Consider the following 24,310-nt stretch of genomic DNA (forward strand, 5'->3'; position numbering starts at 1 on the left):
GGGAAAACGTCAGATTTGAAAATCAGGGGAGGGTGAGGTCGCCGTCGAGCCGCTTGGGAGAAGTCGCGTTCAGACGCGGCCGAGGAAGAGATCAGGTGAGAAGATGACGTCGGTTGTTGGTGGGAGGCGAAGAACGAGTATTTGGCGGGGAGATCGCCGCAGATCTGGAGCGAGATCCTCGATTTCGCCTTTCCTTGTTCATCTCTCCGCCGATCGTGATCGTCGTCTTCATCGAGGTTGCAGCGATGGGAGCCGTCTGCTCGTCCCGGCGAGAGGGCCGGAAGAGGAAGGTTTCCGAGGAGCCGTCGTTCGCGCATCTGATCTTCGCCGCCGACGCTTCTGGATTCTCTCCCGGTCGCGATAGGAAGGTTGGCGGAGGTTTTTCCCTGTCTGCGGAGTTGATCTGCATGTCTCCCGGCCGAGCGGTGGCTAGCAAGGTCAGTTGAGCAGCCAATTTCTTCCTCTGCGCGATCTGCCACGCATTGATCTCTTTATTAGCGTTGATCCGGACGACTTGATCACCGGAGACATCTCGTGTGAGTCGTAGTACTCGTGGAGAACGGAATCGGCGCATTCGCGTAGACTATCTGTTCCAAACACGGGAGAAGCCATCCAGATATTCAAATTGCTAGAAAAATCATCACAGGAAGTTGAGCGAGATCAAACCGATGTTTAAAACCCGTAAAAAAACCCGCAACGAAAGAAATTCGATCATGACCGCTTACCTTATACTATAATCTTCTATCAAACACCGATGCAAGAACAGAGAAACTAAAAGTCAATTCTTAACATTTCTCGGGGCAAGATTTCGATGAGCCAATCCTTCTAAATATTGTTTTGGTCGATGCAGGTCCACGAAGTGGGCTCCATCTGGGGTAAAGCTGGAGCTATTGGGCTAGAGAAGGCCGTCGAAGTACTGGACACTCTTGGAAGCACCGTGTCGCATCTGAACCCCGGAATTGGGTTCTCGCCTTCGATGAACCACAGAGGGAACAAGATCTCCATCTTGGCATTTGAAGTGGCCAACACGATCAGTAGGGCCGAAGATCTGATGCAGTCTCTCTCTGAGGAAAATGTTCAACTGCTGAAGAGTGAGATTCTGCACTCTGTAGGCGTCCAGAATCTGGTTTCCTCCGACCCACAGGAGCTCATGAGGATCTCGGCAGCTGACAAAAGGTGCGATTAAAAACAGTGAGCACCATATATCTATGATAGATTCAGGTGCTTACCAACTGAGCTAAAAATCTATAGCTGATAGCAAGGGCGACACTTTTCATTTTTAAGCAGGATATTGTTATTTAACACTCCCCACAACACCTGCAGCTGGCCTATTATTACCCAAGCTTGCAGGGTGTTGCTTCTGCACCTCCATCCAGGTTCAGATACCATGTTGGATTCAAGCGCATTCCAACAATGCTAAAAGCTATTGCTGATAGCAAGGGGGCTACTTTTCATCTTTAAGCAGAATGTTCTTCTTCAACAATATTCATGTATAAAGAGAGAAACAGAGAGAGACAAACCGATGGAGAAGGGGCGATAGAAGCAGAGAGACAGACAGCAAGAGTGATTCGGAGAGCTGAAGATGTAGAACTTACTCCTGATTTTATCTGGCGCGATGTTTTTGCAGGGAGGAACTGGACTTGTTCTGCAGAGAAGTGATCCGGTTTGGAAACCTGTGCAAAAACCCTCAATTGCATAATCTCGACCGATACTTTCAAAAGTAAGGTAGAAATTGCGAGGATTCAGACGTTTAATCAAGGATATTGCTGCAATCCAAGGTCTCATTCTGGGTTGACTGCGGGATAAACAGGTTGGAGTCGGACACCATGCCCCGGCCGGAGCCGAAGGAAATGGCAGATGTAGCAATGCAGCAGCTTTCAACTTTGGCAAATTCTACAGTCGTAAGTATTTTTTGTCACTGTCATATTTCTTTGCCAAAAGGGCTGGCGATGAACAAAAAGACGAATCATGAAATCTCTCTGTCTAATAAACTTTTTTCTTCATATTTTTAGGAGCTGTATCACGAATTAAATGTATTAGACAGATTAGAAAAAGACTATCAGCGGAAGATTAAAGAAGATGGCTCTCCCATTCATGGCCGACGAGGTAAGACATTGGATTTTATTGGTTTTTTTTTCTTAATTGGTAATCCTGACATTAGGAAGCACAAAAGGTGCTTTTATTTTTCTTCCAATATCTGATGCGCTCAGAATATATGGTGCTATGATAAATGAACTTTGATTTCATCGAGAGAAACCGGCAATAATTGATTTTTCTGTGCGCTTTTCAGAAGAGCACTTCATGCCCTTGCACGATGAATTGAAACGCCAGAGGAAGCTGGTGGAGACTTTGAAGAAGAAAACTCCGTGGAGTAAGAATTTAGATGAGGTAAGATACGTTCAGAAAAATTACCTTCAAGAAATAATCCCAAATAATATCTGGATAATCCTAATTTTTCCCCAGACTAAAGCTTCAATCCCAATCACTCAACAAACATCTCAAGTGAAATTTCAAACTTTTGATACAACTAATTCTTCTATCGAATTTACATATTCCACTAAATTTTACCGCTTCTTGGCTTTCTGAAATTCATTGACATCGTCACTTCTCTCTATGAAAAATTTCAAGAAGCATTTGGACATACAGGTATCACCCATGCAAACTTAATGCTATATTATTATTCATTTAAATTCATTCTACTCTTGAACATGTTCCTCTGATTTTTCCACAGTTCATATCCTTAATATCCGCGAATCAGAAAATGTGGCGGAGAAAAAACTTTACGAGTGAAAAAAAAAAATCCAAGAGTAGAAATACAAGGAAAATAAGAGGGCGAAAGTTCAGAGAGAGATGCAGACATTTTAAAACAAAATAACTTTTATTAAGAATTTCATTATTCAAATTTCATTGGTCTATCATGTCTACGTCTGAAATTACAATAGAATTCCTACTCCTAACAAAGGGACCTAATAATTAGATTTCGTTGATTGCTGCAGATATAAACGCCACCAACAGCCACCGCTGTTATGCCCCACTTAGACTGGGAGTTTTGGGACTCTCTCGGCATTATGCCAATATCATTCGTTTGATAGATAACGCGGTGAGCCCCCAAGCAGTTAATTTTTTCTCACCTTCTTGGGAAATTAGCTGAACCAAAAAGGACAAAAAATACAACTCTTTGTTTGAAAATGAAAATTACTGTGAAACTAGGTTTCTCTACCTATGTCTTTCCCGACCACTACAAGGGACACTATATACCAGGCTCTGCCTTCAACTGTGAAGGCAGCCCTGCGCTCCCGTTTAAAATCTTTCCACGTCAGCGAAGAGGTACAACTACTTTAACGAAAAATATTCGGTGAAAACTAGGAAAATTAAAATATCTTTCTAAATTTCAGATGTCCGGTGCTCAGATTAAAGTCGAGATGCAGAAGATACTCAAATGGCTTGCTCCAATGGCTGATAGTACATCAAAGTGCGGATCTTCTCTCATATTCGAGATTAACCATCCCAAAACGCGTGCCATGACTAACGTTTTATTCTTTAATCTTACAGAGCGCATCAAGGATTCGGGTGGATTGGAGAATGGGCGAATATGAGGTCAGTCCGCTATTTATTTCTCTGCTCTCAACTCTTTTTTTTCCAAGAATATAAATTTTGGGGGGTAAATATTATTCCTTGCTCTGATTCAGCATCGAATTCAACAAACCAATACGCCAGTCTAACGTGGCCCGCATCCTGACCCTTCATCACGCCAACAGAGAGAAGACAGATGAGTTCATCCTACAGTTAGCAGTTTGGCTTCACCATTATGGGATCCAACTTAAGACATGGGGTTTAGGGGGGAGGGGAAAGCTAAAACCTTGTCACCATCAAAGGGAGAAGAAGAACCCAGAGTCATTGGTAGGTGAAAAGACAGGCTTGCCCCTGTCTCCACTGTCTGAGGACGACAGGAAGGCATTAGAAGGTATATGGTCAGCCAGAAGTCCAGTCCTGCGGCGAAGCAATAGCTGCGTCTGGATGTCTAAAATGAGGACCAAAGAGGGGATGACCCGCTGCTTAAGCCATGGTCATGCCCCGACTGTTAAAGACAGTGGTTCTGTGATAGAACTCCAAGAGGACAGAACGAGGGTTCTCGACGTGATTGATGGGTTGGACCGCTAGTTACCATTCTCTATTTGTATAAATTTTATTCATTTGTGCAGCCCAAAATTTACCCTACCCGTGTGTTTATGCAATCAAAGTGACACATACCTCTTATCTGGATCATGTAGTTACGGCAGCATAGTTGGTATTGTAGAATTTAAGCTTTCTTCGGTTTGACTTTCTGAAATGCCCATTGAAAGAACCCGCAATTAGCCTCGGGATTAGAAGCCGGTCCCTGGATTGACACGAAACTTATGCATAAGCCCGGGAATTAATGAATGAATGAGCCTCTTAAATTTTCTTCTTGAACGAATGAAAAAATGAATGAACAAATTGAGTCACCTTGGCTCGAGCGCAGACGTAGAATCCACGGCCAATGTTCGGGCCAGACTTCTTTACAAATCTCGCAACACAAGGCTCCTTGTGACCTTTGCATAGAGGTAGACTCGTCTGCATTCTGGCTTGAATCCTCTGCCACTCTAACAGCGCAAAGCTGTTTTTGTCTTGAGAACCTTCTCCTTCTTCTTCCTCTTCTTCGGTAGACTCTGAACATTCGCTGCCGCCTCGGCCCGATACGCGGACATGAGAGCAGAATACGTCCACGGCCGAGGCTGACGCCGAGGCCCTATCACTTGAAGAGCTCTCGTGTTTCTGAAAGAAAGATTGTATAGTGAGCTGGGAACTCATCCTCTTATCTATTCTCTTTCCAGCTCTCAGGCCGACATTCTGTAGTTTTGATGGTTGACTGTTGTTCCCTGATCCAAAACATGCTTGGCTGTTTTGAGATGTTGAGCCATCAGTTTCCTGCCTCTCAGGGTCAGTCTGTGCAGGCCTCTTCAGGAGCAAGGGCACTGTATAGAACAATATCATTCAAGATAAATAGAGGAAAATAGAGACTGCTGAGAAATATTGGAGAAAGGAAAGTTTCCTTTCTAGTTTTTCTCTTGTCTACCCTCGTGCCTTATCGTTCGGTCCTCGATCCCCAATACATTTCTTCCCTGCAAAAATCCCTTCCTCGATTGGAACTTTATATCAAGGTTTCTATCAATATATCCCAAGATTGTATTAGAACCCAAGACAGATTATTCCTGGGGTCTTCATTTGGTTAGGTCACACGTATGTGAGGGAGAGGCGATAAGAACTCCTAGACCATAATTTTTTACTTTCATTCTGTTCTATCTGCCTGGAACACACATCCTCACTCTATCGTCTAACAGATGGCTAAGTTCAAACAAGAAATTATGAGAAATTGGATCCTCACCAATTGTTTGCTGCCATCCGCGTACCTCTGGAATGTATCTTGCGGCCAGGGATGGAGTGTTGTGCACTGGAACGTCGGGCACGCCCGCTAGAGATATATATACAGGAACATGATCAGAGCCTTCTAGTTTAGTGCACCTCCCTCCATTCCATCTGTCAATGAAAATTGACATTATAATTTTTTATATAAAATACGAGGTAATGTTTTGCCATACATCATCAGAAAATGAGCTGCCATATCGATACTTTCATGATGACATGATTTACCTGACGATGTTGTCCTTGCCCCGCTTGAATTGCCCAAGAATGTCGCATTCCTTGACATGGCAGCGTAAAAAAGTGTGCCCGTCTTCGTCATCACTCTGATGAAAGCATGGTCCAGAGAAAAGAATTAGGTCAATTCTTGTCCCATAGTTAAATTCTTCCCCACCGACGTTCTGAGGCCAGCACGTGTATGCCCCTTCTCTGAATCAAGAGAGTGAATCAAACCCTTCAGGAATTTACAGGACTTTCCACTAAATATCATGATTAGTATAATTAGATCACACCTCTCCGGATGTAGAGCTCTGAAAACATCAACGAAAGAACCTCCAAATTCCTTCAGCAAGGACTTCAGCCATTTCCGAAATCTGGAGACCGAAACCAAGGTCAGATTTTGATTTTGAAGAAACCTGTCGAGACTTGCAGCCACAGAGACTTACGGGTTATCCTCGAAACCCGGTCTGGGGTCACAACAGTCTATAGCTGCCGGGGCGATATTGAAGTCACCGACAACACAGACTCTCTTGCCCTGACCTAACAGAGACTCCCATTTTCTCTAAACATTTCAGAAATAATCCATTAATTAGCAGCATGATTGCATTTAAGGCACTAAGGATTAAATCATCTCCATCATTCAAAAGTTTAAACGATTGCTTCGAAATGCAAATTTTCCTATGGATGAAAGGAGATCTCCAGGCTGAGTGAAAGCGTAAACCAGAACATATAGTGATATGATCCTATTGGCCTCAAGGGTACCTTTCAATTCAACTTATAAGTGGTACTTTGGGCATTTACCTTTAAAAGTAGTTTCCTCCAAATATTTGTAGCCAGCTTTCAAAGAATAAACTAATCCAGCCAGCTTTCCTATAGATCAATCTCTCTGCGCGTCTCTGATTGATCTCTCTATCCTCTCTTCTCTCTCAGAAAATGGCTTCTTCGATTGGGACCTACATTGAGGTCTCTATCAGAGTAGACAAATATAATGAGGATAAGGTTGTGGCATAAAAGTAATTTATGGAAAATCTATGGGTCCAAACACTGGGTCTGACAGGGGTGTTAAAATTTTTCCCAATGGCTACTAGGACCTAAAAAGATCATATACCAAGATAATAATTGCGAAATGGAGATACTTTTTTTCTGAAAATAACGAACTGACTAGAAGGCACCTCGCTATTAATATAATCCGAATTAAAAGTAAAGTTTATATCAATGAGACATGATACATAAGCTTACCTGTAAAATCTTGAAAAACAAATCCTTATAACGGACCCTTTCCAGATCATTTTCATCAGCTCGAGGGCCATAAATATTGATAAGAACTGCATCACATCACTCATTAGCTCCAAGGCTCCGGCAGATAAAAATGAAATAAACAAGAAGATATAAATCCATCAAATCACAAAATTAAAACTATTCAATCTATAAATACTTTCAAGAATAGTAATAATGGGAATCTTAAACATTAAAATACGGAATATAAAAGATGTTGAGAAACAGCAAGGCAGAGATGACTCGAAGGTCAGATTAATTACATCGAACTCACATTTTGGATTCCGCTCATACTTCTCAATACATGGTAATTTTATTAGAAGCAGGGATTTTATCGTAATTTCCTAAAATTTTCGCATTAGTGGGAGTTTAAGCTCCGAAAAAATGCAACGTTTCCTGCTCTCTTATGTCTTGCTTCTTGCTCTTGACAGATGCTGTGAACCATCATAACCCGCATGAATGAATGTCAAAATCCATGCGAATGACTTACCAAAGTGGCCGTGATCCGTAATCATACAACGCCCCTCGCTGTCCACTTTGAACAGATCTTCATTTCCTACTTGTAGACCATCAAGTGAGAAGTCTATTTTTATGTTTTCTTTTCGACCCGATTTCCAAAGAAGGCCAGTAAAACCCTCTTCTGCGTACAAAGGCAAAGAAGTTTCTTGGCTAGAAAATGCCGAGGTTACCCGGCAGAATGTTGCCACACCTGCACAGACCAAAAAAGTTGAGCAAAAAAAAAAGAAAAAAAGAAAGAAAGAAAAAATAAGAAATATGAAGTTTTTTGAGAGGCGTACCCGAGTAGCAAGTTTTTCCTTTCTCAGTGGTTCGAGTACAAGAGAAGAAAGACTCATACCCTTGAGCCATAGTTACATCTGCTGAAAGATCTTGTCGTGATAGTTTTGTCTCCTGAAGTGGATTCAAACACATTGGAAGTTAATAATACATAATCCCAAACTGGACAGGTCTAATCATAGTAATAGGTTGGTTGACAGTTTGCTGATGATGTCCTCAGCATCACACGCCGTCGACGTCGTAGTTCATCCATATTTCCATACAAGTCACCATCAAGGTCAACTCAACTCATCGACGTTGATGGGGTTGATGATTTTTTTAACAAGAATTTTCCTACGTTGATGGCTAACATTGACAGACCGCAACGATCATCCGCAATAGTCATCATCGTCAATGTCAATGGTAACTACCAACTTAGCAAAATTCTTGTTAAACAAATCATCATGCCGGCAATACTCCTGAACTCAACCGTCCACATTTCCATACAAGTCATCTTAAATGTCAACTGAACTCGTCGACGTTGACGGGGTTGACGATTTTTTTAACAAGAATTTTACAAAGTTGATGGCTAACATTGGCAGACCGCATCGACCTTCCGAGATACTTGTCATCGTCAATGTCAATGGCAACAGTGTTAAAAAACCCAAGTTATACTCTCAACGATTCAAAAGAAATCAACGATTACATGTTATACTCTCAGAATTCATAAGAAAAATCAAACATTTGAAACAGTCAAACACTAAAAAAGAGCAGATTAAACTCTTGAACCAATCCTAAAATTATTATAATTTTGGCAGTTTCCAAAACTCCATTGAGATATTGAAAAGAATTGCCCACAATGATCATGACTCTGGGAAAAATAATATGATTATTGCATCCAACGAGAATTCGGAAGTAAAAACCTGAAGACATATGATATCCGCGTCAAGTGCATCGAGGAGTTTCTTAAGGGAGCCATGTTGCACAACGCGTTGCCTCAGCCCGTTGACATTATATGTCACGATCTTCATAACAGTCCACGGTGGTTTCAAGTCCTCCCACAATCTACGACTGTAACATCAATCAAGAAAGGAAAAAACGTTAGCGAAATGAACAATAATTACCCGTATTTGATCCCAATCCAGAATAGGAATGATATGCATAAATGAATGATTAGAACCCTAATTCAGACAATACCGAGAAAAAAATCTGGCATCGAAGCGTCAAATCTTGCCCTGAATTCTGTAATACACCAATTTTCCATGAAGATCGAGAGAATGTGAAAGAAATCTATAGTTTTTCGTTGGAATCCGACCAAAGTGTCGGTTTCGATCCATCTATCTTTATTCGCGGAACGTTGATCACGTAGGTCAAAAATGTTTTGCTATTGCTTGACAGAAGGAAATGTAAATTCATCTAAGCCTTTAATTCAAGGAACGAATCTCGGAATAACAAAGTGAGTATATGAAAATCAAAATCAGAAGCCAATCGAACCATAAATGAATCCATCCCCGCAACAGCAAGCTCAAATGGTAGTTTTGTTGATATTCTCGGAGTTTTCCTCATGATCCATGCAAGCAAAGGGAATTTCCCTCTCGATCTTACACATGACCAGTATATATATATAAAGATTCCTACTGCTCTGCCAAATTTCATATACTGTCCATCAAAATTTTTATAAAGTGCATGGATACATATATATTTAAACTATTTTGAAAGACCTTAATCCTTTAATTGAGCAAGTTACCTTTTGACATGAGCTCAATATAATAGAACTAACTTTGATCAAAACAAACATGTCAGCATGACAGCATCTACAATCATCTTAACCTACAGCTGGGTAGAATGTGTAATTCACCATTGATCAACTTGACCCTTCAATTATTAACATCCGTGGCACCCTTGATGTTGAATTTGGCCCCCAATGTATGTAAATTGTAAGAAATCTCCACTTTACACACATTGCGAGAGACTTTAGGGGAAATCTGATATTAGATAGTTTAATTTCAGTGTCCAATCATCTTAACCTAGTGCTGTCTGTATTAGGTTCTCATTTTCCTTTTCTAATCTGTGAGCGTCCTCTTTTAACCTAATTTTTCTTCTTCTAACACATGAATCCTGATATAAGATAAACTGCATGTATGGTATCATCAATTTTTTCTATCTACCCTATCTAGAAGAGGATACTAGTATATTAGAAAAAGGGAAATGTCTAATGAAGAGCATACATTTTATTACTTTAAAGCATAAAATGTCTGCATGTTTCATTCCTATTATGGTGACCTCACAACCTTTCTACAAATATGAAATTGAAACTTTATACCCTAATGCTCTCATTGAATTTACTAAATTGTCAATTTTTCCTATCATCCTTGAAAATCTTTCCATTCTTCAAGGGCTGTTCAAAGTTAGTAAACTACATACAATGGTTCCTACGACGTTCCTTCATGGATAGTCCACGTCCTATCCCAAATCTCCATTTCTATTCTAACTTGCTGAGAGATGAAATTATCTCATGCTTTGACATATTCATACACAAATATTATATCCATAGCTTTATAATTTTTTGAGTATTCATGTTCATTCACCTCATCATAACTTTGACTACCTTCCATAAGGGAATGCTGACTCCCATAATAAGTCACCATCATGTTTATCAACATGAAAAATAAATTTCATCTAAACTGGGGGGCATCAAATAATTTTCCCTATACATAGGATCTACTGCTAAAAATGAACTAAAATTCTAGTTCTCAGTAAACTTTGATTCTATAATAGGGTTTCTATGAGATAAAGATTAACCTAACAGATGAGTGCATTATTTAATCTAAAATATCACTTCATCATCTAAGAAAATATCTGGTATCCCAATGTAAAACTTATTAGAGAGTGAGATTGAAGAAATATATGATATATTTATTTATGTACCAATGAATGATTAATTCTTCAATCCTCTATTCAAGATCTCTTAACCAATATGTATACCACTATATCCCAATCAAATGTCTAAACCCTAGTAGCAAAACCTACTAGATAACAAGGTACACCCACAAAAAAAAGTTCAAAATACCATCAAAGAATGATCTAATAAACTAAAGCAACAAGGTTTTGAGAAATCATCTCCTCCTACTTTGGCCTCCAAATCCTTTATGATGTCTCAAATCTTCTTATAGTTAGGTCATCAGAACACATGTAATAATATAATCACCTCAAGTCAAGTTAACTATAATTTTCGGTCACTTTCTTATTTTCCCAATTCTATCTATACCTCAATATTGTTTTAAAAATATGAATCTATGTTTTAAAAACACACAAAAAATAACAAATAAAGGATTTTTCTCCTAGAATGAACTTTGAAAATTCTCAGAAAATTTTTATACAAAATAAATATAACCATCTTCAAAATTTTATATAAACATTAATATTTCATATTGTCTTTGATAAAATATTTGAATTAAAACACAAAACCAACATTCCTGATTTTTTTTTCAAGAATCAATATTAGTTATTTATCAAATCTCAAGTAATTCAGTAAGATCTTGTTAATCAAATGTATCCACATTAATACGATTCTCCAAATCTCTATATCTATCACCTAAATATCAAATTATAATATAATAACTTAAATGTGATATCCCAAACCTTGTTTAATTAAAAATTCAGTTCCCAAAATATAATTATATTCCAAACAAAGTGTATATCCTTCGCAAAAATTCAACACAGATTCAAACAGTTAATTTTTTACCATTTCTAAACCACATTTGCAATCAATATTTGGACAAGAAGAACATATAAATATGTGAAACTATATATCTTACTGAACTATAGAGACAAAATCCTAGTGTTCTAAATTTTTGAAAAAATATAACTTGAAATTTGATAAATAACTAATATTGATTCTTGAAAAAGACAAATTAGTAATGATGGTTTTGTGTTGTAATTCAAATATTTTATCGGGTCAAATGTGAAATATTAATGTCTACATTAAATGGTTAAGATCATTACACTTATTTGTATTACAGTTTTCTGAAAATTTTTGAATTTCATTCTAGGAGAAAAACTCTTTCTTTATTCTTTCTCTGTGTTTTTATAAACATACATAGTTTTTGAAACAATTTTGAGGTATAGATAGAATTGGGAAAATAAGAAAGTGACTCAAAATTAGAGTTAACTTGACTTTGGGTTATTATATTAGTCATTAGGTATTGGAAGAGAGATGATGTAAATGTCCATGTCTTCCTACTTGAGAGTATGGCCTGATGGAAATATATATGGCCAACAATCCAATCACACATTCTATATCTCGTTCCGTTTCATTAATAAAACATATTAATCATAGTGCACGTGTGATGCTTATAATGAAGTCCATGAATACATGATTGGACTTAGTGAATTATGATGAGATCATAATTTGGAGATCACTAGTCTTTAAACTTGTTTTTAAAATATTCCTATTCATAGAATAATCAATAAAGAGATCAAAATATCTGAATATAATATCACTATATAGTGTCACTCATGATGAATATGTCCATTTCCGTAGCCATTAGTGAGGAGACACTAAGGATAGATAGTGGGTGATTTTTAGTGGAAAGAGTTTGCTAAATTGATCATAGGAATCCCTGAATGGTATTATACCAAACTGCCAATCAGGTTGCTTCATGTCACGTTTATGTAAGTAGTCCTTAGACCTGAGACACCAAAGACGTCTTGTGGACAGACAATTGTACTTTGACTATGACCCACATGTCCCTAATCATAGGATTATAAATAGTCTTATTTTGGGTGCATTAAATAGTTCACGAACACGATTGTGTGGTCAAGATGGGATCGTCCACCCTCGGTATAAGAGGTGACAGCTCAAGGAAGACGATGTGATGAAGACATTGACCAAGGGAGTGAAATATCAAGAGAAGAGTTTTTTGATGATTTTCGAACTCGGATGACTGATTAGGATTTGATAGTTGACCATACCTTGAGTCATCCTAAGAGTGTCAAGCGGACAAGGGACTATACATACATGGTAACCGATGATGAACATATTCCATGATTGAGTCGATACACACTCGTTTGTAGCTTAACACCCCATGTGCTAGAGACTTAACCTATCAATTAGATTAAACCAATCCGACTTTTATTAATCTATATGATGATATAGTCCATTAATTTGTAAGGTCAATAAAGGTTATTGGGCCGCGCAAGTCGTTAAGTAGACTAATGCATGGGCCTAGGGGGTCACACACAAATGGTCTTTTGAATATACTTAAGTTTTGAGGTTTTTATGGAAAAATACCCACTTAGTATAAATAGAGGAAAACCCTAAACAAAATTCACCCAGGCGAGAATTGTTTAGGGGCATCTCTTTCTTCTCCCTTCTCCCCACACCTCCTCTCCACTCCCGCTGCTATCAAGACTACGTAACGACGGAGGGTGAACATATCTCATCAAGGCGAAGTAGGAGATTCGATGTGCGGAGGATAGTGTGGTTACATCTAGAGACTGCACACTTGACCAACTCAAATCATCTTGATCTAGGATCCAAGAAATCATGGATACGATCTGTGCATAGGTTCTTCATTTCATGATTTTAATGATGCCGTTCGATTCCATTTAAGTATTCTACTGTGGAATATTTTGATTTCTTCATCAATCTCAAAATTAACTTTAGAACCCAAAATTCATGCTCAACATATACTTTTACAGTAACATACTCACCAAAATAGTCATTCACCTTATATTAAGCATGGGTTAAATAAACCATACATATAGATGTTTGAGGGTAATTCATTTGGGGTATATCAAAATCTCATAATTCACTTGGGGTATATTATGGAAAGCCAAATGAATCTGATAAGATATATCATGCTCAACATATACTTTTACAGTAACATACTCACCAACATAGTCATTCAACTTGTATTAAGCATGGGTTAAATAAACCGTACATAAAGATGTTTAAAATGAAATCTAGATTTTGAGCTACTCAAATGATTCTATTATATTCAGAGTGACGTTCCTTGAGTTCATCGATGACAAAAACCCTTATCTTGTAATAAGCCACTGTCTACGTAGATAACACATGGTTTGTTGGGTTCTGTAGTTTGATTCATCCATGAAAAATACATTCCATAGATGCGGAAGCGTGATCGATCGATTCTCAATCGATCTATTAAACAAAATATTGTAGTACCTTTTGGGGAACACGTTCCACCCTTGACTTTGTTGTTCCGAGATCGTTCTGAAGCCGTTCACGCGTTCGGCCTATAGAAGTATCCACACGATCACTCGGAGCTTGGATCTCCACCTCTTCTTCTTCACTTCTTTTTGAGAACCTTGAAGATCTCCTCACCATGAAGACTCTCTTCCTTGGAAGTGTAGAAGAGAGTGGAGAGGGGAGGGGCTCTCAAATGAAACTTGCATGGGTGTCTAAAATGAGACCCCTTTCCCTCTTTATATTTCACTTAAGGTTTTTTTCAAAAACCCTCCAAAGAAAAATATATCCACCAATGCCCTTATGAACTTGTGCGTGTGACCCTCTAGGCCCATGTATCGTTCTAGTTAATAACTTAAATGGCCCAATAACATTTATTGACCAACCTTATTAATTAACTATATCAACATATAGATTAATTAAATAAGGATCGATTTAACCCAATCGACAGGTTAAGTTTCCAGCCCATGGGGTGCCAAGCTACACCTCGTGCTCTAGAGGATACCGAGTAGTCTCGAACTCTCTCATGGAACCTTTACCGTCATCGGTTACCGTATATGTATAATCCATCATCTGCGCGAGACTCTCGAATGACTTAGAGCATGGTTTATCGTCAAACTCTAATCCGTCATTCGATTAGTACTGATGCGTAACGGGGATCATTGGAGAACGCCTTCTCCAATATCCTCACTACCCTGGCCAGGGATTTTCTTGCATCGTCTTCCTCGAGTCAATCTCCTCTTATACCGAGGGCGGATGATCCCATCTTGACCACTCAATCATCTCCGTAAGCTTCTTACTACATCCAATCTATAACTTATTTGAATCCCATGATTAGAGACTCATATATCATAGTCAAAATGTAGTCGTCCGCTTACGAGATGTCCTTGGTGTCTCAGGTCAGTGGATCACTTATACAACCGTGACTTGAATCAACCTGATTGACGTTTAGGTATAATACCATTCAGGGATTCATACGGATCAATTCAGTGAACTCTTTCTCCAAAGAGCACCCACTATCTGTCCTTCGTGTATCCACACTAATAGCCACAGGATCAGCTATACTTATTGAATAAGTAGGATCAGCTAGTGCTATTCTATCCGGATAATTCGATGTCCGTCTCGACTATCCTCGAATAGGAATATTTAGAATACATGTTTTTTTTTTTGGCAAAAATCATGGTGCCAGGTACGTCCAACCCTAGGGTTGTGCCCGTAGTCCGATCCAGCCGTGCCCTAGATGCCACCCAGGGGGTTTTTATTTATAAAGTGTAGTGTTTTTCAATGTTTGTGGGCATGGATCGAGTATATATATCCCAATTACACTCGGATCCCACTCGTCCACGCCCATAGTTAGGGAAAAGAAAAGATACATGAGTGATACCTCGCGGACGCTCGAGGAAGTGTATTCGTCGTCGTTTCTTCGGAGCGGTTCCACGAGGTCATTTTAGCGCTTGGTGGCGCTCTAGTCGGGGTGGTTCTTCGTCGTCGTCGTCATGTGTGCTCGGAGTGGGCAGAGTGACGCTCTAGTCGAGGCGGGCGCGGTCCACGCCTCGTACGCCAGCGCTCCAGGCGATCCTCCAATCCCGCGGGCCTGGCGTCGCGAGGAGGCGCCGTGTGCGGAGGGAGGGCAAGCCAAGACGATCGAGCCGACGACATCCTCGGGGGCCATGGGCGGAAGCTCCTGCCAAGAATAGAAAGAGTGGAGTGGGTGCGAACGTGTACCGCATGGTTGGTGAGGGCATCAACTGTCTGGTTTCCCTCTCTCAGCTGATGATGAAAGCACGCGATACGCGAGCGACACCGCATGATGTCATTCCACGCTCGACGTAGTCGCCACTGGGAGCATGAGCCTGTACGAAACATATCAACTAATATCTGTGAGTCCGATTCCACGACGATATTATGAAGGTTCCGTTCCTCACAGAGGAGGAGACCATCACGTATCGCCATAGCCTCGGCTACTGTATTAGTTTGTACGCCATAAAAAGAAGAGAAGGCAAGAAAGAGGCTCCCTGTGTGATCGCGGAGGACGCCTCCGCCCCCTGCTGGACCTGGGTTCCCTTTCGCCACACCATCCACATTCAGTTTGAGAAAGCCTACTGGCGGTGGGAGCCAATAAACTACTCGATACTGGATGCGGGTGGCGAGGGGGGTCACCGTGATGCCAATAGAGCAGAGGAGGTCGCATGCAAGTGGTGATCGGTTGTCTCGCGGTGTGAGGAGAGGCTGAATGCGTCGAAGCCACAGCTGAACTCGACGCCTGATGTCCACTGCTCGCATAGGTGTACCTGCAAAACGAGACGAATTTCACCGTTTCCAAATCTCCCATAGAAGATAAGCTATGGTGATGGGGAGGATGGGGCTCCATGCAGAGCGAGTCGGCGAGAGGATAAACTTTCCGAAACACTCAGACAGTGTCAAAGGACGAAGACAGTCGGTGATGAGACGCCAGCAATCCAGTGCCGTCTTGCTATGGAAGAAAATATGATCTATCGTCTCTGTGTGCGGGAGAGTGGGGCAGCAGTGGCAGCGCGAACTAAGAGAACAGCCTATCCGAGCCACTCGGTCGTCAATCGGGAGGCCTCGGTGAAGGAGTCTGTAAAGGAAAAATGAGACACGTGTATGGATCGCCGGATGCCAAATGCGCGGACCCCAGTGCTGTGGGGGAGATTTCACACGGAAATGCTCCCACGAGGATCGACACGTGTATGCTCCATGGGGTGTGAGTGTCCAAATGACACAATCAGGACTAAGGTCAAGAGGGGTAGTCTGGACCTCGGATAAAGTGGCCAAGGGAAGGCCGTACTGCTCCCATAGGTGTGGTGTGTTGCTTCTAAGCAACTGGGCCACTGTGAGGCGCACACGGTGTGGTATGAACTGAGGATGAGAAGCGAGCGTCGCATCGGCATGCCAGGTGTCGTACCAAGCGCTAATGTCGCCTCGGCCAATGTGCCAACGGGTCATGTGACTCATCTCAAGCCAGTGGCGCTGCCATGTCCGCCATCGCTTGGTGCCCCGAATATCAAGCTCGCGTCGGGCCCATTCTTTGTATTTAGCTAAGATGAAACTCCCAAAGGGGAGTGGGTGGTACACATACGCCATACCAGTTTCTTTTGAAGCATGTCTTGGACATCCGAGAGGCATTTGATCCCTAGACCCCCTTCAAGCGTCAGCCGACACACTTTCTCCCAAGAAACCCAATGGTGACGTCGCTCCCCTCAAAATGACCAGACCATAGGAAGCGTGCACATAGGCGTTCGACAGAGCGGAGAACCGTAAGTGATAGTGAGTGGACTGCCAAAGTGTGTAGCGGGATACTCATGAGGACATGTCATATTAGTTGGATGCGACCTCCAGGGGAGAGGAAACGTAGTTTCCATCCCTCTAGTTTCTTCCTTAGGTTGCCTAGCACGGCATCAAATTAATGATGACGAGCAGGGCCAAGGAAGATAGGGCATCCAAGGTAGTCGAATGGAAGCTGTCCTCGTGAGTATCGTGTGGAGTGCTGAATGATCTCAGAGCGCCTCATAGTGTTGGACGGACCCACAATAAAGCTGCTCTTCGAAGCGTTGACGAGTTGGTCGGAGGCTTGCTCGTACGCTGTAAGGACACTCATAAGTTCCTTGATGGATTTTTTAGATCCATTAAGGAACAGGATGGCATCATCAGCAAATAAGGAGTGAGAGATGATCGGGCAACCCCTCTTTGTAAAGTACGATTGGATGAGGCCTTGAGTGATCGCCCGTGTGAGCGATCGGCTAAAGACCTCCTCCATCAATATAAAGAGGATGGGTGAGATAGGGTCACCCTGCCTGAGTCCCCGCGTAGCTGTGAAAAAGCCGGTGGAATTTCCATCCATCAAGAGGGAGAAGTGATTCTCCCTGATGCAAGCATCAACTAGTGTGATGAACGCATCCGTGAATCCAAAGCGGCGCAACACTTCGAGGAGGAAGTTCCGCTCAACTCGATCAAAGGCTTTCTCCATATCAAGCTTGATGATGACGTTAAAGCCCGGAATATGAGTGTCTATCGACTGGGCTAGCTCGTGTACTAGAGTGATGCTGTCATGGATCTGTCGACCCTTGACAAAGCCACACTGTTCTGGCAAGATAAGTCTATCAAGGAAGCGTCCAAGTCGGTTTGTAATGATCTTTGATGCAACTTTATAGCATACATTACAAAGACTGATCGGACGAAAGTCACGGAAGGTAGTGGGGGTATCCACTTTCGGAATAAGCGCCAAAAAAGTAGATTTCCAACTCTTTGCGAAGACTTTACGTTGGAACGCTTCCTTGATAGCTAGGAACAAGTCGGTGCCAACCACATCCCAGCACGCCGTATAGAATTCGGTAGTGAAGCCATCGAGTCCTGGGGCTTTGTTACGGCCCAAGGAGAACACTACCTCTTGATCTCCGCGCGCGTCGGGGTAGCTAGCAAAAGTGCATTTTCTTGGTCGGTCACTAAGGGGGGGATGGAGGTGAAAATATCCTCGGTCATAACAGTGGGCTGCGAGGAGAGGAGGGAGTGATAGTACTCCACGCCTGCACCTGCTAGCTGGATAGGGTCCTGTCCATGCGTCTCGAGGAGGGTCGTATAGTTCGGGTGGGCTCTATGACGGATCGAGGCGTGAAAGAAACGTGTGTTCCTATCACCCTCTCGCAGCCATTGGATACGCGATTTTTGGAGATAAAAATCTCCTGCCGTCGCATAGCATCCTCCAGCTGCTCTCTAAGTCGTAGCTGTCGCTCCCCCATATCATCTGTCCAGCACTCTTGTAGGTGACGGTCGACATCGACCAATTTCTGTTTAAGCTCCTCTACCGGGGAATGGACGTCTCCAAAGACATGGCGGTTCCACCATTTGAGGTGGAACTTGAGGTTGCGCAGACGGTAACTAAAGTTTTCTATAGGTGACGTAGAAATGGAGCCGTGCCAATGACTACGTACATATCTATGGAAATCACTATGCTCTAACCACATGGTTTGGAAGCGGAATGGGGGGCGGCGGATCCGATGACTCGAATCCGGGAGGAGGAGAATCGGTGTGTGGTCCGAGTAAAGTCTCGGAAGGAGCTCTACCGTGAGAGTGCACTACATCAATGCGGAGCTATTCGTGAAACAACTGTCAAGCCGTTCGTATATACGCGCATCCGCTTGGCGTTCATTGCACCAAGTCCACTTCTCCCCAGTGGTAGGTGGTTCCACTAATGAAGTGATGTGAATAAAATCATTGAAGGCTTGTATAGAGCGTAGCCGAGGTGGGCAGCCCCCTTTGCGCTCGCTAATGTCCCGTATGCAGTTGAAATCTCCAGCTAAACCAAGGGAGGTCAACTAGCTGCGAGTGAGAGTGAATATGGTGGGCGAGTTCTTCCCAGAGGGCCTCCTGCTCAGTTTGTCTATGCGGAGCATACACAATGGTAAGTAGATAAGGCTTTGGGGAGCACAACACGTCAAAGGTGACGTATTGTGTTCCTTCGGCCAAGAGTGCGATTGAATAATCTCGCTTCCAAAGAAGCCAGAGTTTATTTGATGGATGGCAGTAAGCATGATCCATCCCAAGTTTCCTCGCGATGGTTGGGGACTGATCCGATGTAAGCATCGGCTCGAGTAGCCCCACGATGCCTAATCTATGCCTAGTAATAAGGGAAAGTAGATGGGTTTGGATGAGAGGGTTACCTATCCCTCTACAGTTCCAAACAAGACTTGGAATCATAAGTCTATCGGCTCGCGTGACGCACTCGAGATTGGGTGTAGTACGTGCGGCGTGAAGGTGGGGGGGATGCATGTGAACGACGTCTCGAGCCAGGAGGGGTATCCACATCCGAGTCCTCAGAGAGGGAGATATCATCCTCCGCGCCGGTGGAATCCCGACGTCTAGTACTGCTAGCACTGCCCTCCGAGCTAGTGGAAGGGGCTTGACAGTTTGTCAAGCGTTCCACTTGTTCAGAAGGAATATGCGATGGGTGGAGGGCGGGTGTGGGGGCGGGGGAAGGACGTGGAGGGTGTGGAGGGGTGAGGGAGGGGGCGGGAGCGGGTGCGAGGGCGGTGGTGGGGATAGCGGGAGCAAGTGTGGGAGGGGAGGGGGCGGGAGCGGGTGCGGGAGGGGTGGTGGGGATGGGTGCGGGGGGTGATGTAGGGGGGGGGGGGATGGATGCGGGAGCAAGGCGAGAAGAAGAGGGGTTGGGTGTGGGAGTGTAGGAAGGACGTGGTGATGGGGAGGATAGCGAGGCGATAGGCGTGGCAGAAGAAGGCGTGGGGAGAGGGGCAGGTGATCGAGGAGGGGCGGTAGATTGGGTGGGGGAAGAGGTGATGCTAGCCTCGGGGGCATCGGGGACCATCAGTAGGGCGAAAGATTTCGAGGTACGCATGTCCTCGCTTACCTCCTTACCCTTGCGGGAGGAGGGAACTCTAGTGCGTGGTGGGGATTTGGGGCGCTTCTCAGCACCCTTCCTCACCCACTAGGAAGTAGCGGGGGCAGGCTTAGCCACCGGGGGATTGGTAGGCCCGCTGGGTTGTGGGGGCGGAGGTGGTGCAATGGTGGGCTGCACCGATGTAAACACAGGTCGGGAACCGAGGGGCGGTTTCGCGCGTCGCCCTTGGGTGTCGGAGATAGTGGCTACAATGTAATCATCGTAAGCCAAAGGCGGGAGATATTCCTCCTCCGTGGGGGTAGTCTGCGTCGCCTTTTGGCGACATGTATGGAGGGTATGTCCTAGGACAATGCAGTGTGTGCAAAACCTCGGGATGTTTTCGTACGCCACAGTCTGACGGATCAGCTCATCTCCATTCCGGATGAGTATCATGCGGTGGAGAGGGGCGAGTAGGTCTATCTCTACACATAGTCGTGCATATCCAGGACGGCTAAAAAGTTGGACATCTTTGTCCGCTCGTATGAAAGTGCCGACCATACTAGCTAGAGATTCTAAAGCCGCGGGTGTAAACAAATGTGGTCGCAGGCCAGGAAAGCCTATCCACACCGGGACGGAATGGGGAGAAATATAACGTGAGTTCCCTGACTGCTCGGCCACCCAGCGAAAGGTATGCATCGTTGAGTCTTTGATCGTCCATGTCGTATGACTCCAGGCCCGTCGAAAGTCATCCTCAAGCTCGAAGCGAATGAATACACTCCGGTGATTCCGTGCTCTAATGACCACCGATCCAAGGAAGTTGCCGGGTGCTGTGTATACTCTCGTGATGTCATCGATGAGCGGCCGCTTCATCGCAAATCGCCCTATCAACGTGTAGGCAAATGGCGCTGCCATACGTGTTACCTCCTCCTTGGAGAAGGTAACCAAGCGAACACCCTCTGTGTCAGTATAACCCCTAGGGGGGATCGAGTTGTCATAAAGAGGGGGAAGAGTAGGCTTTGGGAGTGAGGTAGTGGGTGGTGTAAGTGTGACGCCCGCCACCCTCGCTGCCCAAGTCATAGTCGGGAGTGATTCTATGCCGTTAGTAGTGGCAGCCTTGGGGGGAGCCTCGTTCACCGAGGTAGAGGGGACCTGGTCTCTCGTGTCTGGACGATGTGAAGGTGTGGACGATGCGGTACTATGGTTGACCAAATCTCGTGTCCGGACTCAGCTCTGGTTGACCGTGCCGTCTCGGTCAACTTGAACCAAGTTGACCGAGTCATCACGGTCAATATTGACCATCTGATCAGTTCTTGATAAGTTGACCAGATGATCAGTATTGACCAGGCGGTCAATGTTGACCAGGTGGTCAGTGTTGACCGTGGAGTCAACTCTGGGGTCAGCGTTGACCGGGCGGTCAATATTGACCTGGTGGTCAGCGTTGACTGTGGAGTCAACTCCGGGGTCAAGCATGAGTGAGTGCGTCAAGTCACCTGGTTCATCAATGAAATCAAATCGAGGATTGACCAAGTCAGCCACTGGATCCGTGTTGACCACGTTGTCAACTTTGACCACATTGACCAAGGGGTCATCATGGTTTTGGTTGACCATGGGGTCAATCGACTCATCATGGGACATGTTGACTTGGTCGACCATGTTGATTTGGTCAGCCAGGTTGACTTTAACCTCGTGGACCGAGTCAACAAGGTGGATGCAGTCATGCATGACCGAGTTGACTCGGTCTATGTTGACCGAGTCGACCCGGTCGACTCGGTCAGTCTTGGCCGGTCGACCGGGTCGGCTGGATGAGAGTCGATCGGATCGAGTCGTCATTGGACGGCCGAGTCGACCAGGTCGACTCAGTAGTCCGCGACCCGGTCGATTTGGGCGGGTTGGACCGAGTCGACCAGGTCGACTCGGCCAATACCCGCCGGGTTGCCACGTACCGAGTCATCCGAGTCGACGTAGGCGACTCGGACTGACTTAGCAAACGTGGCGTCCACCTGTACTGGGCCAGACGGCTTCGTTGACGTGGGCGATCCTTGACCGTTCATCGCAAGATCCGGCGACGAATCGAGTGGCTGAGAGGCTTTGGAATAGTCAAAGATGGCGGGCGGTAAAAATGTGTTAGAGAATAATAGCGTTGGCGGCGTGGATCGGTCAGAAATTGCGGGCGGCAGCGGTAAGCTGACCGCCAACGGTAATTTTATTTGAAGAAGCGTAGGGTCCATCGATCGGACCGTACTTATCGCGACACGTGTCGCCTTGGACGGTCTGGATTGCTGGACAAATGATGCCCTGGGTAATGGTGGCAGGGTACGGAGACAATTCTAATTTTTTTGTGGTTTTGTTGACTTTTTTATTTTTTTTGTTTTTCATTTTTTTTCCAGCGTTGGATCCATCCTGGCTGTTGTTTCCGACGGCCTGGATGAATCCACGCGAGGGGGAATCCAAGCGACCAATATCTGACGTGTTAAACACGTCAGATGAGGTGCATGCGTGGTCCCGCTGGCTGCCCGGCGTGTTGGACACGTCAGGCGGCCAGCTCGGGGCGATGCTGACTCAGCGGCCCGCATGGGATTGCGGGCTGCGGTGGTTTCTTTTGAATAATTCGGCAAAAATGATGGAAACAAACCACTAATTACATAATAAAAAACAACAAAATTAAAAAAAACTAATGATACCTTCCTGTTCTCCTCCTCAAGACGATCAATTCAAGCCCAAATTTGATCGTATTTCGATGTCTGTAGCATCTAAATTTAGGAAAATAAAAATCGGGAATGAAAACTCACCTCCGACCTTGAAATTCCTCTAAAACGAGCTATAGTGATCCGTTTGAGGCAATTTTTGAGTCGATTCCAATAAATTGCGCCCTTTCGAATCCAATGAGACTGTTTCAGCTTGTTCCGAGATCAGATGAGAAAGTTATGAGCAAATCGCTGGTTTCGGAGGAGAGAGAAGCTCTACCATCTTCCCCTTATGTCTTCAATTTTGCGAGTTAATAGAATACATGTTTAAAGACTAGTGATCACTGTATTATGATCTCATCATAATTCACTTTATCCTTGCACGTATTCATGGACTTCATTATAAACATCACACGGAATAATAATGAATGCAAATAATTTATTCAATGACTTAAATATACATGGTAGTGTGATTGGCTTGACAGCCACATAATATCCATCATGGTTCACATAGGAGACATTTAGAATATTTATTTTCCATATTTACTTTTCCCCATTCCCTAAGAAATTACAAATTTTCTAATAAATACAAAATTGTGAAACAAAAATAATCTTCTGGCTCATTCAACTACTATGATATGAGTATTTTTTTCTATATCGTGAAATATCCTTAGAAGTGTATGGGCTTATAGATCTATTCTTGATTTCAGGTAAACTATTTCCTAGTATGTGTGATATATTAACTACTACAATAATTTCACAGATACCAGTTTAAGATTACAAAGTGAAATGATCTATATAATTGGAGAAGACCTTTGTTACTGTAATTTTAAGTATGACAAATTGTATTCAACATTAAACCTTGAATAACTCAATTAAATAATCACTATATCCTAAGTTAGAGAAAATATTGATGTCACATGTAGACCTCATACTTTATCCATGTATTTTCATTGATAAATATAATTAATTCAACTATGAGCATATGATAAATTCCGTATCTATCATGTATTTTCATGACATTAAAATTATAATGCATCAAAATTAGTAAAAAATGCATTTTATCACTAATTTTATATAAATTTATATGATTAATTCATAAAAGTAATTATTATTCACCAACTATGTCTAGATAATTGAATCATAATATTTTTCATGAAAATGAATCCTAAAATTCGAATTAAAGATATTAGGATTTTTATAAACTTAAGGAAAGCCTTAAGTTTACTAGATTCATTTAATAAATAATGATTGTATTAATTTAATATATATCTTGAATATTTATTTTATTTTATTTAGATATACAAGGCTTCCCCAATTTGTGTAGTGGGTTACCCTATCCTTATGTTGGGTCTC

At 43.0% G+C, this 24,310-nt stretch overlaps 2 protein-coding genes across 6 annotated transcripts; one reads left to right on the forward strand and one right to left on the reverse strand.

Moving 5' to 3' along the window:
- Window positions 1–56: 56 nt before the first annotated feature.
- On the forward strand, window positions 57–7,504 carry LOC144712444 (protein PSK SIMULATOR 2-like). Of its 2 annotated transcripts, XM_078586720.1 has the most exons (10): window positions 57–437; window positions 851–1,176; window positions 1,628–1,720; window positions 1,811–1,901; window positions 2,013–2,106; window positions 2,291–2,388; window positions 2,997–3,327; window positions 3,396–3,472; window positions 3,553–3,597; window positions 7,365–7,504. In XM_078586720.1, exons 1-7 carry the CDS (start codon window positions 246–248, stop codon window positions 3,000–3,002), a joined length of 900 nt encoding a protein of 299 aa, XP_078442846.1. In that variant the 5' UTR covers window positions 57–245; the 3' UTR covers window positions 3,003–3,327; window positions 3,396–3,472; window positions 3,553–3,597; window positions 7,365–7,504. The 2 variants fall into 2 exon arrangements, with proteins under 2 accessions (XP_078442846.1, XP_078442847.1); XM_078586721.1 differs by lacking the exons at window positions 3,396–3,472; window positions 3,553–3,597; window positions 7,365–7,504 and having other exon boundaries at window positions 2,997–3,100; window positions 3,211–3,245.
- Window positions 759–9,356, reverse strand: LOC144712442 (endonuclease/exonuclease/phosphatase family protein). Of its 4 annotated transcripts, none has more exons than XM_078586718.1 (14): window positions 9,202–9,356; window positions 8,631–8,778; window positions 7,731–7,842; window positions 7,424–7,642; window positions 6,898–6,983; window positions 6,105–6,220; window positions 5,952–6,032; window positions 5,671–5,868; window positions 5,430–5,556; window positions 4,486–4,794; window positions 4,252–4,378; window positions 1,749–1,893; window positions 1,596–1,673; window positions 759–1,166 (listed from the first exon to the last, which is right to left on the reverse strand). In XM_078586718.1, the coding sequence occupies exons 2-11, from the start codon at window positions 8,736–8,738 to the stop codon at window positions 4,301–4,303; spliced, it is 1,434 nt and encodes a 477-aa protein (XP_078442844.1). In that variant the 5' UTR covers window positions 8,739–8,778; window positions 9,202–9,356; the 3' UTR covers window positions 759–1,166; window positions 1,596–1,673; window positions 1,749–1,893; window positions 4,252–4,300. The 4 variants fall into 4 exon arrangements, with proteins under 4 accessions (XP_078442844.1, XP_078442841.1, XP_078442842.1 ...); XM_078586715.1 differs by having other exon boundaries at window positions 4,486–4,994; window positions 5,405–5,556; XM_078586716.1 differs by lacking the exon at window positions 9,202–9,356 and adding an exon at window positions 8,905–9,078 and having other exon boundaries at window positions 4,486–4,994; window positions 5,405–5,556.
- Between the last annotated feature and the right edge of the window lie 14,954 nt (window positions 9,357–24,310).

This window comes from Wolffia australiana, chromosome 14, assembly GCF_029677425.1.
Source record: "Wolffia australiana isolate 7733 chromosome 14, ASM2967742v1".
Lineage (NCBI taxonomy): Eukaryota > Viridiplantae > Streptophyta > Magnoliopsida > Alismatales > Araceae > Wolffia > Wolffia australiana.

Bases quoted from the DNA above. Each gene is read 5' to 3' on its own strand.
- LOC144712444 (XM_078586720.1), top strand. From the start codon at position 246: ATGGGAGCCGTCTGCTCGTCCCGGCGAGAGGGCCGGAAGAGGAAGGTT. The intron at 1,177-1,627 runs GTGCGATTAAAA...ATGTTTTTGCAG, and splicing joins ATCTCGGCAGCTGACAAAAG to GGAGGAACTGGACTTGTTCT. The intron at 2,107-2,290 runs GTAAGACATTGG...TGCGCTTTTCAG, and splicing joins TCCCATTCATGGCCGACGAG to AAGAGCACTTCATGCCCTTG.
- LOC144712442 (XM_078586717.1), bottom strand. From the start codon at position 8,738: ATGAAGATCGTGACATATAATGTCAACGGGCTGAGGCAACGCGTTGTG. The intron at 7,643-7,730 runs GTACGCCTCTCA...TGGTCTGTGCAG, and splicing joins AGGAAAAACTTGCTACTCGG to GTGTGGCAACATTCTGCCGG. The intron at 4,995-5,404 runs GTGAGGATCCAA...TGTTCTATACAG, and splicing joins CGGATGGCAGCAAACAATTG to TGCCCTTGCTCCTGAAGAGG.